The sequence below is a fragment of the Mytilus edulis genome, chromosome 8 (genome assembly GCF_963676685.1).
Source record: "Mytilus edulis chromosome 8, xbMytEdul2.2, whole genome shotgun sequence".
Taxonomy (NCBI): domain Eukaryota; kingdom Metazoa; phylum Mollusca; class Bivalvia; order Mytilida; family Mytilidae; genus Mytilus; species Mytilus edulis.
The window spans coordinates 73,504,490-73,525,422 of NC_092351.1; the positions used below are offsets into that span (position 1 = coordinate 73,504,490).

Here is a 20,933-nt window from a genome sequence, read left to right on the forward strand (position 1 = left end):
GATATTTCGTTCCATTGGCAATTATACCACATCTCCTTGTTTTAATATCTAAAATATATTTAAATGTAGTCTGTCACAGTTCAAGGGGGTCTGAGTGGCCTTTGAATAAAGAATAATGAGCAATATAAGTGCATAATAAAGGACAACAAGATAAAGAATAGAAAAAATGAAAATAATAGGGTGCAAAATAGATAAATAATAGAGAATAATTTGGTTCTAAAGTAAAGAAAATAGAGAATAATGGGCAAAATATATAAAGAAAACATTTTCAGAACCCAATCTAAACCCCGTTTCTACCTTCAAAATCTGATAGCTCAAATTCGTCCGATGTGGGTGTGCTCGAATGGTAGATATTTCTATTGAAATCTAATATCTCATCATTTAGAATAAGAGATGGCCTTTTGATAAAGACACGAGGAATTTCAATGGACAGATCTTCTATTGACGATTTACTTGTCCGTCTTTTCTTCCGCATTTCACTAAAAAGACTTTTTTCATATTCATCGTCCAATATTTTGCTTTTCATCGCTTTCTTCAAGTTTTGCCATCCGCTCGCTGGTTCTGGTGTAGATGTCTGAAAGTCATGAAATAAGATTAAGAAAGGTTGAAGATGCAAAGGACAATGAGGGACATTAATAAAATAGTAAAGGTCAACTTTGCCTGAGGAAACGGCCATCTAACTTCAAAGGGAGTGGGGTTATGTTTTTTGGCCTAAAAAATATTCTGATCCCAAAGTTGATAAAAAAAAAAATGGTCAAGCAGGCGACAAAAAAAATCTGAATCCAGATTTTTCCCATACCTTCCTTATAGTTTTAAATATTGGAAAAAATATTTTGATTGACAGCGTTGAAAAAAAAAATATTCTGAAAAAAAGATAAAGGATGATAAAACCATCAACTTTTTTGAAATTGAAAAGAAATTGACGGACAAAATACCTCAAAATATTACATTATTTTTTCATATTATTTAAATGTCATTATTCGAACAGGAACACATATACGTTGTAATTAATGCCCTTTTCTTAATGTTTTTGTTGTTCTGTGTTTATATGCTGTGTTATTTTGTGAGAAATATTGAACTCGTGGCTTATTGTAAATGTAACAGTTCATGAGGAAATGGAATTCGTTTTCCACACAGTTATCACCACACATTTTACATTTTAAAATTTAACCAACTCAATACATAATATAGAACAATGGACACACATTGCACATTGAATTTTAAGTTTTTGATGTTCTGGAACTTGAAATGCATTTTAGTTTTATATATCATCGGTACAACGGATATAGGTACTATACTGATTTGTATAGTAAGAGGGATTGAAATCTCGTGGTTTATCTTTTTTTTTTATACGGCGAGAGTTCGCTACTCTCCACTACTTACTATACAAATCCTTGGAGTCTGAGGATAATATGTTTTCCTAGGACTTTGTTTTTATATTTGTATGTGTGTGTATGTTTTCATTCATATAATTCTTATATATTTTTTTTGCGTATTTTATTGTCTCAAATCTTATCAGTTATATGACAATGAAATCAAAGTTCGAAAAAAAAAATAGAAAAAAATAGTCGGCTCTCTCTCCCTAGATACCATTTGCGAGCGAGTATGGTCTTGAGAAACGATGATAGTCCTTCGGAAGGGGACGATAAATGTCTGACCCATTTCTTTTAAGAGAGAGCAATATCTCTTTCACGTAAAAGACACCCGTGTAGATTTCGAAAAAGAGCAGGTTATTGCCGCTTCAAGGCAGCACTCGCACCCGCAAAGTGGAAAGGGATTGCTATATAACTTGTTTCCCAATCCACTATAAATAAATATGACGTAATATTTGGTTCGTTTATGCACATACCTCACTCAGACCATCCAAGTTATGCGTTAATGCAAATACCTCGTCTCTCATTTGGTCATCCGTAATCACTTTATAGTTTTCATCAGACATAATTATGACGTAAAAATGTTCAAAAAAAGATAATGTCTCGCTTAAAATTGTCCGTGCTATCTTCCAATCACTTCAATCTCGTCAGTTCTATATTACAAGAAATTCAAAACAACATGTAAATCAATTTCATGTAAAAGTACTTATTCTTTACTAGAATCATATATTACATTTCTGTCATAATTAAACCTTTTAGTGAAAAATAAAATAATACAATATAAGGTAATTATTTTAAATGTATAAAGGCACTGATTACGTCATTAACGGTAATTGTATTGAGTCACATGGGGGAATTATTTGTAACTTTTAAATTTAATTTTAATCTTTATTATTCAAGAAGGTGCCGTATTATTATGTAAAGACTTTGATTGAACAATAAAGCGAGTGTAATTATTTACGGAACTTCGACAAGCTTATTCGTGGTGCCCTAACGTGTTTGTGCAGCAATGTGTGAATTAGGATTTGTGTATCCATGGTGTGATTTTAACTCATTGGCATTTTTTTAATACTTAACTTTATTGAAAAAGCACTTTACGCCTATAAGGGCTAATGACTTACAAACATTTTACATACAAAAAAAAACAAAGAAACACAGACAGTTTCTACTAAAATCCTTTAATATAAAAGTATAAATTAAAAGAATATTAAGAAAGCAAAGAAAATGAAATTAATGTGCTGAAATGTCTCAAGTTTTAAACTTTTACAATATTCATAACTTTTTAACATAGAAAAATTATTATCGTCGATAAAAAGGGAAGAATCCAAGACACAACAAACAATAAATATCTATAACAACCAACAATATAAAAACGAAACCAGAAGCATAATTTTATAATTATTATCGTATAATTATGTCTCTGGCAAAGCTAACAAAATCGTACACATACACATGTACATCAATATAAAGCCTGTTAAACAAATAAAGAAATAAAACAAACACAAACTAATAATTGTATACGCGATATTAGTGTCATCTTTGGTAACGTCGAATGTTAACGTGAAAAACATATAATAATCACGTGCACAGTGTTATGATATTTTTGTCAGATTTTCGAAATCCTCTGGTTTTATCCATTTGAATGACCCCCATATTTTTTTTTATAAATCTTTTACATGTAAAATTATAAGCAATTTTAAGTCTTATAAAATTTTATTTATTTTTTAATAGTTTTTGAGAACTTTAACTGATCACTGATAAAGCTATGAAAAGTCAAGAGGGAACATGTTCCCGCCAAAATTCCAATGGCTAGTATCTCGAAAACAAGCACATTGACCCCTATATTTATTTTGTTTTTTGGATTCCTCAATTTATCCCCCATCAATACATCATACTGGTATGAAAAGCTATTTATTTTGAAACAGGCAAATATTTCGATATTGTATTTGTTTTGTTAACAATAAGTTTCGTTTTAAACCAATGTCTTAAATATGTGTGACAGTTGTATCTTTTTTGTAACAACCTTCTTATATATATATATTGCACACGGTGAAAATGTTTTGCATCCAACTTTTAAATGGCTGCAAGAGTTTGATTCTAACTGTGACAACCTTTTCGGCGTTTAAACAGTTTAGTATAACTGTTGAAACGTTTTTGGGAATGTTGTCAAAACTGTTTTAACTTTGAAATAGTTGTACCAGTCCTATAACAACTGTGACAACAATATTAGCGTTTTTGCAGTCGACAAAAGTTTGAAAGTTGAAACAGTTACAAAATAACTACAACTGGGCAATTTAACAACTGTTATACAATGTACAACTTTGACAGATATTGGTAGGGACAGTTGTTTTTCGTCCAGTAGTGTATATATATGATACATCAGCTCACGGTCGAAACGCGCGTCTGGCGTCTTGAATTATAATCCTGGTACATTTGATAACTATTTACACCACTGGGGTCGATGTCACTGCCGGTGAACGTTTCGTCCTCGAGGGTATCACCAGCCCAGTAGTCAGCACTTCGATGTTGCCATGAATATCAATTATATGGTAATTTTTATAAATTTCCTGTTTACAAAACTTTGAATTTTTCAAAAAACTAAGGATTTTCTTTTCCCAGGAATAGATTACCTAAGCCGTATTGGTCACAACCTTTAGAAATTTTGGGTCCTCAATGCTCTTCAACTTTGTACTTGTTTGGTTTTATAACTATTTTGGTCTGAGCGTCACTAGTGAGTCTTATGTAGACAAAACGCGTGTTTGACGTATTAAATTATAATCCTGATAACAGTTAGATCGTTTTGACATCGAAGATTCGTAAATTCTTTAAATAACAGAAAAATAAAAAGATGTGGTAGGATTGTCGATGAGAAAACTCTTTACCACAGACAAAATAACATAGAATTTAAAAAATATAGGTCATTGTACGGCCTTCAACAATTAGCAATACCCATACTTGCACGTTTCGCTTGTGTAATTTATGTTCCAGTGACCAGTTTAAGTTTTATTCTTGTTGATAATGTCCCCTTTTGTTCTCCTATAGGTACAGAGAACCCTCAACATTTTGAATATTACTTTCCGGCGCATGCATGGGTGAGGTTGCCTTAAAGATAATTTCAATTGTTTTATTTTATTTATAAACTTTACGATATTTATTTAACTTTAAATTTTCATATTTTTTGTATATTGTTTTCGTATTAAGATAAAACAATAGATATAAGAAGATGTGGTATCAGTGTCAGAGAGACAACTCTCCATCCAAGTCACAATTTATAAAAGTAAACCATTAGCACATTTAGTTTAACTGAGAACATGTTTTAAGAAGGACCTCATGATTAAGTACATCTTTAAAGTTGTCTGCATGTAGAGGTTTTGGTTGAAATTTCAGGTAGGATATTATTTCAATCTTTAATTGTTTGGCTACGAATACGAATTTAAAACTGCCTTTGTTGCATTGGAGTTGTCTGGTCAATAATGCATCACAGTGATCTGTTTACCCTTCCGGAGCACCTGCGATCACCCCTAGTTTTTTGGTGGGGTTCGTGTTGTTTTTTCTTTAGTTTTCTATGTTGTGTCATGTGTACTATTGTTTGTCTGTTTGTCTTTTTCATTTTTAGCCATGGCGTTGTCAGTTTATTTTAGATTTATGAGTTTGACAGTCCCTTTGGTATCTTTCGTCCCTCTTTTAGATAATAATGTTTCCAATCATGTTATCTTGGTGGATAATCTAGAAATTGAAAGATGTCACAAATTCCATATTTGTAGAAAAGTTTTTTTTGGTAACTGCTTCTGATGTTTAATTTGATATGCAATTGTCTATATGCGAGTTGTTTCATCATAGAGTTGTCAAGTTGTCTGCATATATTTTTGAAAAGAGTTAAACATTTTGTTTCAATTGATGCTTTGGTTGGAAATAAACCTGATATGATTTACATAGCTGGACCGTAAGTGTTTGCTGAAGCGATAGACTTTTCTTCATCATTACTTGTTGAAATTGCACTAATTTTTGCACATTTGATGGACCTGTTGGTAGTATTTCTAAACCAATAAGTAAAAAATAAAGTCACAGTACTGAAATAAAACACCACTGTACTAAACAAAGGCAATGTAACAGTCGGGAACAAAGACAGTGTCACAGTATTTAACACATATTATGTCACAGTATTGAACAAAGGCAAAATCACAACGTCACAATATTGGACAAAGGCAATGTTACAATGTCACAGTATTGAACAAAGGTAATGTTACAATGTCACAATGTCACAGTATTGAACAAAGGCAATGTCACAATGTCACAGTATTGAACAAAGGCAATATCACAATGTCACAGTATTGAACAAAGGCAATGTTACAATGTCACAGTATTGAACAAAGGCAATGTTACAATGTCACAATGTCACAGTATTGAACAAAGGCAATGTCACAATGTCACAGTATTGAACAAAGGCAATATCACAATGTCACAGTATTGAACAAAGGCAATGTTACAATGTCACAGTATTGAACAAAGGTAATGTCACAATGTCACAGTATTGAACAAAGGCAATGTCACAATGTCACAGTATTGAACAAAGGCAATGTCACAGTGTCACAGTATTGAACAAAGGCAAAATCACAACGTCACAATATTGAACAAAGGCAATGTTACAATGTCACAGTATTGAACAAAGGCAATGTTACAATGTCACAATGTCACAGTATTGAACAAAGGCAATGTCACAATGTCACAGTATTGAACAAAGGCAATATCACAATGTCACAGTATTGAACAAAGGCAATGTTACAATGTCACAGTATTGAACAAAGGTAATGTCACAATGTCACAGTATTGAACAAAGGCAATGTCACAATGTCACAGTATTGAACAAAGGCAATGTCACAGTGTCACAGTATTGAACAAAGGCAAAATCACAACGTCACAATATTGAACAAAGGCAATGTCACAGTGTCACAGTATTGAATAAAGTCAATGTCACAATGTAACAGTTTTGAACAAAGGCAATGTCACAATGTAACAGTTTTGAACAAAGGCAATGTCACAATGTCACAGTATTGAATAAAGTCAATGTTAAAATATCACAGTATTGAACAAAGGCAATGTTACAATGTCACAATATTGAACAAAGGCAATGTTACAATGTCACAATATTGAACAAAGGCAATGTCACAATGTCACAGTATTGAACAAAGGCAATGTCACAATGTTACAGTATTGAACAAATGCAATGTCACATGGTCACAGTATTGAACAAATGCAATGTCACAATGTCACAGTATTGAACAAAGGCAATGTCACAATGTCACAGTATTGAACAAAGGCAATGTCACATGGTTACAGTATTAAACAAAGGCAATGTTTCAATGTCAAAGTATTAATCAAAGGCAATGTCACAGTGTTAAACAAAGGCAATGCCACAATGTCACAGTATTGAACAAAGGCAATGTCACAATGTCACAGTATTGAACAAAGGTAATGTCACAATGTCACCGTATTGAACAAAGACAATGTCACAATGTCACAGTATTGAACAAAGGTAATGTCACAATGTCACAGTATTGAACAAAGACAATGTCACAATATCACAATATTGAACAAAGGCAATTCAAAATGTCACAGTATTGAACAAAGACAAAGTCACAGTACTGAACAAAACAATGTTACAGTACTGAACAAAGACTTTCACAATGTCACAATATTGAACAAAGGCAATGTCAAAATGTCACAGTATTGAACAAAGACAAAGTCACAGTACTGAACAAAACAATTTTACAGTACTGAACAAAGACAATGTCACAGTATTGAACAAAGACAATTTCACAATGTCACAATATTTAACAAAGGCAATGTCAAAATGTCACAGTATTGAACAAAGACAAAGTCACAGTACTGAACAAAGACAATGTCACAATATTGAACAAAGGCAATGTCAAAATTTCACAGTACTGACCAAAACAATGTTTCAGTACTTAACAAAGACAATGTCGGAGCACCTTACTTCAACCCAGGTTGTTTTGTTTTGTTTGTTTGTTTTTGTGGGTTTTTTTTTTTTTTTTTGGAGAGGCGGGGGGGAGGGGGGTAATGTTTATCAACCCTTACATTTTCAGTGTTTTACATTACGATGAGAAAAGGTTCAAGCGAAGCGAAATGTCAATGACTTGATCTTGGTCCAATGAAAAATAAATATGAAAAAGTTTGGGAAATATGATTGTAAAACTATTGAACAGGGTAATAGTCTTCTGAAAGTATTGACTGGCAAATAGTATGAAAGTCTGCTAAATGAAACAGCACAAAGATTTCATTTTTTATAAATAAATACATACTGAGATATAATAAATAGTTTCATGATATTTATCAAATACGAATGTAACAGCACCATTGTCTATGTATAATAAATGTATAGTGAAATATGAATATGATACTTTAAAAACTTGATTGTATCTGGTGTTGATGAACATGTACGAAATTTCATGTATTCCCGTTTGTAATCTGAAATTTTATGAAACAGCCTCAGTAGAAGATTTTTCTCTCATAAAAGAATCTGCAAACCACTTCCTCAACCGTTCGTTTATTATTCCAATTTCGCTCCTCTGGAATGCATCCTCTCCTCTGGCAGTGGTCTTCTCTACTTTCTTTGTATGTTCTTTATGGGCAATAACCAGCTCACTGAAAGAAGAAAGAAATGCCATGTTAATTAATCAACTCTGGTTTTCCTTTTCAAATCCGGTAGCAGTGGTGGATCCAGAATTATTAGAGGGAGCCATTGACTGATTAAAAGGGGTTCCGCTCCAGTCATGCTTCAGTGATTTCCTAAATAATCAACAAAATTTTTCCACCAGAAGGGCACTCGGACCCATTCTTAATCCGCATCTGCCGTAGGTACATGTTCAAAAGAGGAGGAAGATATCGAAGGGCATTCAAAACTCAAACATATGATTTCGTGTCAATTCATGTTGATAAATAAGAGAGGGGTAAAGATGAACATGTTTCTAAGTGCTCATTTCACTATAAATACATATATATACACCATCACTTAATAAATAACTGCCAATGATTTTTAAGAATTTTGTAAAAATACATGTATTCCATGTTATAAAACCAAATGATCTATGAAAAAAGACCAGCTACTCCAAGAGCAAATGATACTCTCAAATTAATTCATTTAAGAAGTGTGGTGCCTCGTTGTTATATTGGAGATCAAATGTATGTTTCCGCCATGTTATATATGTGGATTTACAGATAAGATAATTATAGGCCAAAATTATAGAGAATAGAGAAAAATTGTAAAAAAAACATTAATGGGCCAATTTTATTTAGATGCAAATGACCTTAAAATCAAAGATATGAAGACCTCCCATCCAACCCAATGCAGTCCAACATACAAGATCTGAACAAAAGTTTTAGCTTTCTAAAAAGCTGTTGAGTGCTTCAAGTATTCACCAACCTGAAATCCACCTGTCCATCCATATTGATATCAATGCGCTGTATAATCTTGTCTATGTCTGATGGTCTAATCGGTAACTTGTTGTGCTGTAAAGAGCGAAAATCTTATTGATGAAAAATATTAAGACAAAAGTAAGATCACCTTTTCAAGTGTGTTTTTCACACACTCACTGACAATGACTGAGTCAGGATATGCAGATACTTATACAATGTTTTGTTCTTTTATGTTTTTTTTTATTATGTACTGTTAACCTATTTCAGTGTTGGTTTATGTATGCCTTCCACCCCATTGGACTATACCTGTGAATTTTAGAGCTGACTATGCAGTATGGGCTTTGCTCACTGTTGAATGCCGTACGGTGACCAATAGTTGTTAATTTCTGTGTCATTTTAGTCTCTTGTGGGGAGTTGTCTTATTGGCAATCATACCACATCTTCTTTTTTTATATTGTTGAGTAAACAATTTTATGATATTCGATATAATAGGTTACATAGGGAAATCTTGTAATATCACGCGGCCTCAATTTACTTGTTTAAGGACGAACATTAATCGTATTTTTAGTTTTATATGCTTTTGTTATATACTAGTATAAGTCTGTCAACTTAGTGAAATTGCTAAATAAACATCCTTAATGCTAAAACTTTTTTTTCAGATATCTGTAAACTCAACTTTGTTGTTTGCAAAATTGGCAATATTGTGAAATTGTGAATGTCGTACAGTCACATGCACTTGTTTCTGTCGATTTGGGATTTACTATTCACACCCGTACGAAAAATCATACCACATCTTTATATTGACAACCGTTTAAGTTTCTTTACACAATTTAGTTTCTTCTTTCTTTAACAGTATATTTTGAAAAAAAACAACAAGATCTGAAAGATAGACATAAAGAACTCCAAAAAAACAGTAGTAACCTCATCGCGTAGCAATGTGGATGCTGTTTTTGGAGTTTTTAAAAATGAGTAGTTCGGTCCTACAGAAACCCATGTAGTCTAGAGCTACATGTTATATAAACGAACCTCTATTCCCTGTCCGAATTCCTCCCATGATATAGAATGGCTTCCATCTGTATCGAATGTTCGGAACATGTCCAATATATGTATTTTCTTCATCCTGGTGAATTCAAGCAGAACCAGTAGTGGATCGCCGCTGATATACATTCTGTCATCTCCATCTGTTTTTCTGTGATTTGGGTTACGGATAATTTTACCATATTTGACGACAATGTTTTTTCCTTTTTGGATTTCGTAGACTTTTTCTTCAAACTCATCAGTGACTGGTTGATTCTGAGATAAAGAATTTGATGAATAACACGTATTTACACAAAGTTGATTTAAAAAAAGGAAAAATCAACAAGAAAGAGAAAAAATACAGCGGTTTTGTGCACATGTGTGTTTGTTAGTATGTTTCTGTTTGTTCATTGTAAGGGGGGTGGGGGTACTCCTGAATTATGTTTTTTGATTGGTTAGTTTATTATTTTGTTTGTTTGTTTTATCTAATGTGTAACTCACATATTTCAGGCTATTTATCAAAATCAGATATGTTAATGTTGTTATTTTTTTTAGTTTAAAAAAATGGCGGGGAAAAGGGTGTGAATTAGAACCTTATTGCATTGATATTATTTTGGTCTCAAAATTGGGGAAAAGGAAATCTGCTTAAACTTTGGTAAAAATCTCTTATTAGCTGTCGAAACAGAAAAATGGGTGTTATGGGTAAACAATTTGACCCTGTATCGCAAGAAAAAAACAAGGAACCCTAACATCTGACACACATTCCAAAACCTTACAATAAAAATGAAAACTTACGCCAAAATCCAAGTAGGATAGCTGTTCGTGCTTTTCTAGTGTCAACAAGACCAGAAATGTGTCTGATGTTATAATAGAGTTGTCTGCTATCTGTCAAAATATGAACAAGAAATGCATATAGATAATTTTATTTATCATTACAGACTAGATATAGCTGCAGATTTTTATATGATAATCTTTTTTATAGACTGCCTACGTGCGTCATTAATGCTTTCAGTAGTGTTATTTATTATATGCTACATGACATCCTAGATACGCCTAGTGAGCTGAGCCTTGCATCCTGACTCAATCTAATACCGGTACTTCGTCTACTGTCGAGAAGTGAGCCAGAATTCCAGGCTAGGGATAAGTGTTGGTAACTATCAAATACCATTGCAATGTAGTGGTTGCCAATTGGTACAGTTGTCGTTTGTTGATATGGTTCATAATTGTTTCTCGTTTCTCGTTTTTTTTTTAATAGATTAGATCGTTGGTTTTTCATGCAGTTTAAATGGTAATACTCTAGCAATTTTTTGGACCCCTATATACCGGTAGCTTGCTGTTCGGTGTAAGCTAAAGCTCCGTGGTGAAGACCGTATATAAACATTTACTCCTAAAGGCTTTCTCGGCCAGTAGTATAACTAATAAACTCATTTTATTTGTGTTCAGGGAATATCACGCTCTTTGCACGTTAAAGATTCTTCTCAACACGCTCTTTTGATTGGTACAGAAATGACTGGTTGTTTGTCAAAATATTTCTTACTGGTTTTTGCTTTATCATCTTTTTCTGTGGTTTATAATTTTACTCTTTGGTAATTTGGTTTTCATGGTCTAACGTTCGTCTAATAAGTAGTATTCATACTTTGATGAATTGAGCCTTTTCAATTAATGTTTTATGGTGTTCTTATGTCATATCGTTACACCATTGTCGCAGGTTAGGGTGAAGGTTGGCGCAAGATAAAACGTTGAAACCCGCAGCACTTGTATGTCCATGTCCTGAGTCATGTTCAGTGCTTGTCAGTGTTTCTCGTTTTTTATATAGATTAGATTGTTGGTTTCCTGTTTGAATGGTTTTACACTCGCCATTTTGGGGGCCCTTTATGGCTTGCTGTTCGATGTTTACCTATAATGGTTTACTTTTTTAGAATTGTTACTATAATTGAGATTTGTTTCATTGGCACTCATACAACATCTTTTATCTTGTTATATACTTTAGTTGCAAGGAGCTTGGAATTACTCCAATGAAGAATGCATTAATTGTTCTGCATATATTTAGTGAAACATTGATAGAGGAATGATCGAGGGTATGGTATGGGTTTTACAGAATAGAGAATAATGGGGAAGAAACAAAAAAAAAACATAATAAAGGGCCCAAAAATTAAGAACTCAGACAAATAGGCCAAAAATTAAAAAATTGATAATAATTAAACGATTGAAAATATAAGAATAGAACATAACGGCCAAAAAAAAACAAAAAAAAAAACAGATAAAAAATATCATCCAAACGAATATTGAAATGAAAATACTCCATTCAAACTCTCAGTATTCAGTAAAAAACGTAAAAACAACTATAAGGTTGACTAAACTTAGACTTACCTTCAGAGCTTCAAGGGTCGTGTTTTCTTTTACACCTTTCACTAATTTTGCCATTCCTGATTGACCGATTCTATTTGAACTAACATCCAACTCCTTTAAACACGTGTTTTGACTTAAGCCATGAGCTAACGCATGTGCTCCGCCATGTTCGAAGCCGTTCCAGGATACATTTAGAACTTCGAGGTCACTGTTTTTAGCCAAAGCATAGCCAATAGCAGCCGCTCCATTTCCGGATATTCTATTCCAACTTAGATTCAGAACTTTTAATCCGTCGTTTTTCGCTGTTCAGAAAAAAATAGACGCTAGTAGATTGTTTTCTTTTATACACACTGAAGTGTATTACTCTAATTTGGTCAAATTTAGTGGATACCATGTGTATTCGAATGATTTCATATCAAGCAAGAAGAAAAAAATGAACTGCCCTCAACCCACACACCAAAACAAAATCATACGTAAGCTAGATAAAAAGTTATTTTGAAGAAACATCTATTCGTGTTCCTAATGGTTCAGGTTGCTGTAAAGTAAAATCATTTAGGATCGGTTTTGGGTGTCTTTTGGTTCACTTTTTCAGATCTAAGAACAAATAATTGATAAGATTTTTTTTTCAATCCAGTGCATACAGTTAGCTATTTTTGAATGTGATTTTGAAGTATAACTCCATATTTTGAATATTCTCAACAACAGTATTGCCCAAATCTTTGGTAGTCAATGGTTACGATCTACTCCCTCTTTTTCAAGTGAAGAGTTGGGATCCGGATCGTGACCATGGAAAGCGAAGATAGTCTTACCTAATCCTCTTGCAATATGTTGTCCGCCTAAGATGCAAATTATGTTGTGACTTAGATTCAATGACTGTAGCATGTTGTCGCCCTAAACATAAAAAACATAAAAATAATAAATGGTAGATATTCTTTTAATTATCATGAAATTTATTTACATGAAAGAGAAAGGTAATGACAAGACTCTTGCCAACGTTGCAGTTCCGAGCAACTTAAACTGCATGAGAGTCAGGTTAGGAGAATAATGGGGGGGGGGAATGAATAGAGAAAAATTAGCAAAAGATGTAAAGAATAGAAAAAAATTGGGTGCAAAAGATTTCGAAGAACTGGAACACAAAAGAATTAGTTAATAAAATACTGATTATGTTATTATTCGTGGTAAGCACACATTTGGTGATAAGTCTCAATTAAAAGAAAGAGGAGGGGATTGTGGTTACGACAAATCAGATGTAAAATCTGCCGAGGTGTGCCGAATGTAGTAAACGAGTGTCAATTTTAACTATATGTTACCTCCATTATCTGTCTAACTATATCACAATCATCGCCATTTATATTGTTATCTGTAAAGAAAAAATAGGAGAATTGAAAACAAATCATTTGTAAGAAGCATAAATAATTATATTTTGTTGAACTTCCACTTTTTTACGAAAGGGTTACATTTTTTTTATCTCGTAATTACGAGAAAACTATCGCGTAATTGCGAGAAAACGATCGCGTTATTGCGAGAAAACTATCGCGTTATTACGAGATAAGAAGTTTTTTCATCTCGTAATTACGAGATAATTTTTTTTTTGGCTAAGTAGATTAAGAGGAGAAAATTTTTGTAAAAGATTTCAAATATTTACTTAATTGCAGAAATGACTTTAAAGGACAATGACTCCTTAATGGGTTAATTGACAATTTTGGTCATTTGACTTATTTGTAGATCTTACTTGGCCAAACATTTTTTCTGCTACAGTTTATATCTCTCTATAGATTATAATATTCAAGATAACAACCAATAACTGAAAATGATCATTAGAATTACCAATTCAGGGGTAGCATCCCAACAACGGGAAGTCTGAATCGTCTGCAAATTGGTGGGAAAAGATTACTTAATCCTTTTGTTCAGGTGAGTTGATAAAAACGGCCATTTCATCAGGTGCCCCGGAAGGGTTATCATGATATATATAACTCGTCTAAACATCAACCTAACACTGTTAGATCTGTAAATTTGCTTTACCAAATTTTTTGTTCTTCCCTCGCCGGGATTCAAACCCATGCTACTGAGATATCGTGACAGCAAATCGCCTGCACTGTAGCCGTCTCGCTAGACCACACGACCACCTGTGCTTCATTAAAATGAAGCTTTCGGTGGCCGGGTGTTACCTTTCCACGTCAGTTTTAATCTAGCGTCGTACCACAGTATACCATTATTTTGGTCATTTGACTTATTTGTAGATCTTACTCAAGATAATAACAAAAACTTCAAAATTTCATTAAAATTACAAATTCAGGGGTAGCAACACAACAACGGGGTTGTCCGATTTGTCTGAAAATTTCAGGACAGATAGACCTTGACATGATAAACAATTTTACATCAGTCAGACTTTCTCTAAATGCTTTGGTTTCAAAGATATAGGCCAAAATCTACATTTTACCTCATTGTTCTATTTTTAGACACGGCAGCCATCTTGGTTGGTTGGCCGGGTCGTATGACTTTTTAAAAAAAATTAGATACCCCAATGATGATTGTGGCCAAGTTTAGTTAAATTTGGCCCAGCAGTTTTTAGAGGAGAAAATTTTTGTAAAAGTTAACGACGACGACGGCGAACGTCGGCGGACGACGGATGCCAAGTGATGAGAAAAGCTCACTTGACCCTTTGCTAAAAAGCGACAAGTGTTAAAATTGGGAATACTAAAGTTAAACACCTTTCTAGATGTCTAGACCGCTGACTAACAAAATTTTGATACAACTTGTATTCGTACTATTATTTCATTTGCTAGTTAATCGGCTTGTGTTTTATCTTAGAATTATTCTTGTAATTATTAAAGTTTGACTTGAATTATTTACCTGATAAATTAAGTTCTTTTAGCTTTAGATTTTTATCAATGGCTTCTGCAAGTAATATCAACCCTTTTCTACCAATATCATTCTTTGTAAGGTTCTGAAAATAAACAATAGGTTGGTTCTGAGTATAATAGTTTTCTTTTCAATAGGTTAATAAAAGGACTTTGGTGTGTGAATCTTTCATACAATATAAAGTGTTAATAAAAAAGGGGAATATTTAATGAATGGCTATTATCTATTTTGAATTTATTGCCATTCATTATAAATAAATTTCTATCAAAAATAAGGCTCAGAGAACTTTTTATATTATGTATATATTAACAACGTACACACATGTTGGCGTATGAATACACAACCGTCAGAGTGGGCGTGTCGCCATCAAAATTGACAACATTGAAAGTAAAACTAATAATTTTAACCAATCAGAAGGCAGTAAAAACACCAAATTTATTTATATCAATGGGGAAATCAAAAACCAGAACATCACGACAACGGCTTTATTTGATAAAACTTAATTGTAAATATCTCATTGTACTATGGACTGTATAAAGGTGGATTTGGGTGTGGGAGTTTGGAATTATTCAGCTCTGTATTCTTCAATATTTGGGGTCATTTTTCTCCTTTCTTTTACAGTTAAGCCTAGTATTCTCTATTCTTTATATTCTAGCTAGACCAACATCGCCCTGTCTTAACTAACATGAACTTCGCCAAGGCTAGTCAACGTCACCTGTTTTGACTATAACTTTGGGTCTTGTAAAAGCTAGGCAAACAACGCTCTGATTTCACTAAAATTGCACTCGTCGGAGCTAGGCCAATATCGCTAAGATGTTTTGACAAGCATCGCCTTGTCCGAATCAACATCACTAGACTATCATCGCCTTGTTTTCACTTACATTCTGGACCAACAGTGACATGCCTTGACCATTATTGTCCTATCGTTGCCAATATTACTGGGATCTTCTATTTGATGACCTTGCTAGATTTTGATTGGTACTACTTGTGTCAATGCTTTCATTTAAGAAAACTATTACACATTCAGCTTGAAGGTAAAATACTCACAAGTTTTACTTATTAATCATAAAATACTCACTAGTTATACTAATAAATCATAACATACTAATTGTTTCTACTAATAAATCATAAAACACTTAATAAATCATATAAAACTCAATAGTTTTACTAATAAATCTTAAAAAACTCACAAGTTCTAATAATAAATCTTTAAAAAAAATCACTAGTTCTACTAATAACTCATGAAATACTCACTAGTTCTACAAATAAATCATAAATTACTCACTTGGTCAACTAATAGTTCATAAAATACTCCACAAGTTCTAATGATAAATCATAAAATACTCACTAGTTCTACTAATAAATCATTAAATACCCACTAGTTCTACTAATAAATCATAAAATACTCACTAGTTCTACTAATAAATCAACAAATACTCACTAGATCTACTAATAAATCATGAAATACTCACTAGTTCTACTAATAAATCAGTATGATATAACAGATCAGACAGGTGCGACATTCCGACGGCTCCAATTTGACCGCCTTTAATATCAAGTTTGGTCACTGTCCCGTTACACTGTAAAACAATTCAATTAACTTTTAAAGTGTTTTATTTCAATAAAATTAAAAGTAGGAATAATGAATATATTACCACACAAAATTCCATAAGATTTAAGTGGTGAAAGGTATTTTGAATAAGGAAAAGACCTTTAAAGTGATTCAAATCCAATACACATATTTAAAATCTTTAACTGAGATCAAACGATCAAAATGGGCTGAAAATTACAGAAAATCAATGATTACAAGAAAGAAGAATTTTTTTTTTTTTTATTCATGTCATAATATTACGTATTTGTATCAAATCAAAGTCGGTTAGTATCTATATGCAGACTGAAAAGCTCACCATCAAAGCAACTGCACAAGCTTTAAATTCACCTTTGCTGAATTGGTGGTTTTTAAGAATCACAGAATTTCCTTCTAACTGTCTATAAAATCTTGAGACCGGAACCACGTGATATTTCTCGCATGATCGAAGATACTGTTCTTGACATGTGTAAACGATTTCGTTGTTGTCTTCGTCATCTACAAATAGATTGTTCAACCCATAAACATAATACATAGTGGATCATTTACCATTACTAAAATCAAATACGATAAGGAAAACCCAAAAATATACGTATTGAATGCATTTTTACATTTCCAAGTAACTACAAAAAGTACTTTAAAATAGTTTTCCGACTATTCTGGGTCCCTTTTGCATTAACGATTTTCTGTGGGCAAAAAAAGGTTTTACATGTCGCAGTTAAGGGTACCTGAGTGTTATATGTTGTCGCAAGTTGCTATGTGTCGTATTGTTTTGTGTATACATCATACCATTGGTTTTGTTGTTTAAATTGTTTTAAATTTTGTCATATCGAAGCCTTTTATATGTTACATATACAGTACTTGTATTATTTATTGTTGAAGGCTTTATGGTAACCTATAGTTGCGTACATCTACATCATTTGGTATCACGTGTCAGATAGTTATCGCATTGTCAATTGTACCACATATCCCTATAAAAGCTTATTTCTTGTATATCTAAAAATATGTATATATGTAGGTCTTTACCGGGGGACTGGATTTGGTTTACAGAAAAGAGAATAGTGAGAACTATAGAATAACGACCAAACAAAGATAATTGAGAATAATAATACAATTTAAAGAAAAGAGGATTTTGAGGTGCTTAAGTAAAGAGAAGGGAAGAATAATGACTGAGGAAAATTAAATAAAAACTTTAAAAAAATCAAATTTAAATAATAGATAGATTCAGGGCCCCGTCTTAAACCTCGTGCGTTCAGTTCGATCTTACCTTCAAAGTCTGAGAGATCAAATTCGTCAGTTGAATTTGTGTTTAACTGTATAGACTGGAAGATGTTCCTATTGAAATCCAATATATTTTCTTCATTAAGAATAAGAGATGGTCTTTTGATCAAGCAACGACTGATTTCATTGGACAGATCTTCCATGGACATTTTACTTGTCCTTTTTTTCTTCCGCATTTCACAATAAAGTCTTTTTTCGTATTCATCGTCCAATATTTTGCTTTTCATCGCTTTCTTTAAGTATTGCCATCCATTCACTGGTTTTATAGTGCATATCTGAAAGTCATGAAATATTATAAATGTAAGATCTGAGAGTGCTCGCTGTTACTCAACTAGTTCATTGTAGCCAATAACTGATAAAAAATCATGTATATAAGACTAAAATATCAATCAATTAAAATCAAACAATTAGTGGATTTAGAGTTTAGACGTCACTAACAGTCACAGAAAAAAAACATGACGTTGTTCAATGCCAATAATGTGGGTACAACGGATTCTAGAAACGTGAATGTACATATGTATAAATCAATAGTTATATTTAAAATGCTTTTAATTTACTGATAGCAGAATCAATAGTTTCTTTGACTTGAAAAGGGGTAAGATATACCAAGAGAACTGACTACCTTTGGGAACTAGCAGTCCAGCACCATGCAACAGAGGTACAGACCATGCAAGTGCTAGAAAATGAAAATACTACGTTGTACATTTTGGGGTTCGTGTTGTTTATTCTTTAGTTTTCTATGTTGTGCCATGTGTACTATTGTTTGTCTGTTTGTCTTTTTCATTTTTAGCCATATTTTAGATTTATGAGTTTGACTGTCTCTTTGGTATCTTTCGTCCCTCTTTTCGTATACTCCTGAAAGCAAGCTTGGGTCGAACGTTTTACCATGGGACCCTGAACGAATATTAATTCATAGGAAATTCAATAACATACAAGGACAAGATGTTTTTACTCATCATGCATCAATTGAAACAATCTATTGCAGTGGCCATCTGAAACAATTTTTTCCAGACATTAAGAAACAAACAACATATTTATTTACAAAAAAAAAATACGCTTACCTGGCTAAAAGGAGCAGATTCATTCTAAACTATATATTTTACTAGCAAATGAACTTTTAAGTTACAAGGTAAAGTGCATAAAAATTCTTCAATTAATTTATCTATAAATCAAATGATCGAATTAAGTTATCAATTAATTTATAAAGTAATCGGTAAATTGTATTTAAATAATAACATGCATTTTGATCAAAGGTGAATGTTGTGGGGTTGGCATGAGCTTCCAGACAAAAACTTTCTTCGTGTATACGCGCGGGAGCTAATTTATCAAGATAAGAGAATAACGGACAAATATTTTTTTTTAGAGAAAACAGAAATTAAAGGTCCCGATCCAGACCATCATATATATAACAGCATTATAGTCACCAATGAAATCATTTCATTCACACCACAATACGGTATGATTTTTTTAATGGAGTCAAAACCGAAAACCATCAATCTCGAAATCAAAAAGAATTAGAACTTCTTTTTTATATATAGAAGAATAATTTACGCTAAAGGTATATTTTTTCATATAATTAAAAAGTCCTTACTTAAAAGGTAACACAGGAGCCTGGGTAATGGATCCTCCTTTAGCTTTTTTTTTTTTGGGGGGGGGGGGTATATTTTTATTTTAACTTATTTAGTTAATGTGTTCTTGCTTTTTCCCATACGATATAACAATAACTGTAGTTTATTAATGTTGAACCTCTATATTGGTATTTTCCACAAGCGAGATGCTATAAACGTAAATAAAACTACTTTGTTTCGTTATATATATGTTATACATGGTTGTATGGAAAAGAGCAAGAACACATTAAGTTAGTGAAATCAAGTCAAAATATAATATTAACTAATAAATTGAAATTGAAATACAATGTATAATGATACAGCATTGAGGGTGTAGGTGGGGTTTATAGAATAGAAAATGACGGACAAACGCAGTAAATAAAAGGAAGAAATAAAGAGAGAACCTGTCTTTAAGAAAGACAAACCAAAAGAAGAAAAGAGAAATCGGCAAAACAAACAAAGAAAAGAGAGAGAGAGAGAGAGAGAGAGAGAAACCAAATAATGAATATATACAGAGAATAATCGTCAAATAAATTCAAGAATATAGAGTACCTCTCCCTAATCTGGACTGGGACTGTGGTGAAAAAAACCTAATAAAATCAATCGAAAAAGGCTAAACCGTCATCTGGTCTATACAAAGCAGCAAAAAACATCAAACAAAAACACAGGCTGGACGTGGCAGGGTATATATATGCATCCCTCCGGCATCACTAACAACAACAAAATACACTAAGTACAGGTCTCAGAGAACTCGCATTTACTAACAGCTTGATCAAAGCCACAGACAACTATAATACTAAAATTCATATCTATATCTAAGGCCATGTTATTTGTTAAGAACACCTACCTCTCTCACCACTTGTTCATCCATTATCACTTTATATTTATATATGACGTACAAAACGTTAGAACAAATTTTTTTACGTCTCACTTATAATTTCCGTACTTTATATCTTCAAATCAATCTCCTTTTTTACACTATATGTGTCGGAATTCAATACCACATGCACAACGAGTTCCTTAGTTTCAAAGAAAAGTTTCTTTAAATCGACTATTAAATTTGTGTTAAAATTAAACCTTTTAGTGAAAAAATAAAAATACAATAAAATGTAATGAGAATTAAATGTTAATCTCTCCAGGCTTTAGTTATCTCATTAGCCATAATTGTATTACGTCACATAGGGAACTATCTAACTTTAATTTTGATATTTAATTATTTATCATGATAAGAATTAAAGAATAAGAATTAATTTGCCGGTATCATATGTAAATATTTAGATCGAACAATAAAGCGAGTATAATTGTTTATTAAAACAGAAACATGATTACACGTGTTGTCGTTTCATGTGTGTTCAGCAGCATGTGAACTATAGTTGACACGGTCACCAGCGAAAGTGTGAACGGTTTAGAAAATAACCTAGG

General features: G+C 32.6%; 1 protein-coding gene across 1 annotated transcript in view; it reads right to left on the minus strand.

Annotated features, from left to right (window-relative positions):
- LOC139484337 (uncharacterized) overlaps positions 1–18,180 on the minus strand; it is a 32,211-nt gene extending 14,031 nt beyond the window's left edge. Inside the window, exons 1-13 of the mRNA XM_071268074.1 lie at positions 17,891–18,180; positions 16,943–17,121; positions 16,508–16,615; positions 15,027–15,120; positions 13,484–13,533; positions 12,983–13,064; positions 12,195–12,475; positions 10,620–10,709; positions 9,834–10,100; positions 8,815–8,900; positions 7,871–8,036; positions 1,850–1,999; positions 298–574 (exon numbers count right to left, since the gene is read on the minus strand). Of these exons, the coding sequence (XP_071124175.1) occupies positions 298–574; positions 1,850–1,999; positions 7,871–8,036; positions 8,815–8,900; positions 9,834–10,100; positions 10,620–10,709; positions 12,195–12,475; positions 12,983–13,064; positions 13,484–13,533; positions 15,027–15,120; positions 16,508–16,615; positions 16,943–17,121; positions 17,891–18,131 (2,071 nt within the window). The 5' untranslated portion in view covers positions 18,132–18,180. The remainder of the gene's footprint in view (positions 1–297; positions 575–1,849; positions 2,000–7,870; positions 8,037–8,814; positions 8,901–9,833; positions 10,101–10,619; positions 10,710–12,194; positions 12,476–12,982; positions 13,065–13,483; positions 13,534–15,026; positions 15,121–16,507; positions 16,616–16,942; positions 17,122–17,890) is intronic.
- Between the last annotated feature and the right edge of the window lie 2,753 nt (positions 18,181–20,933).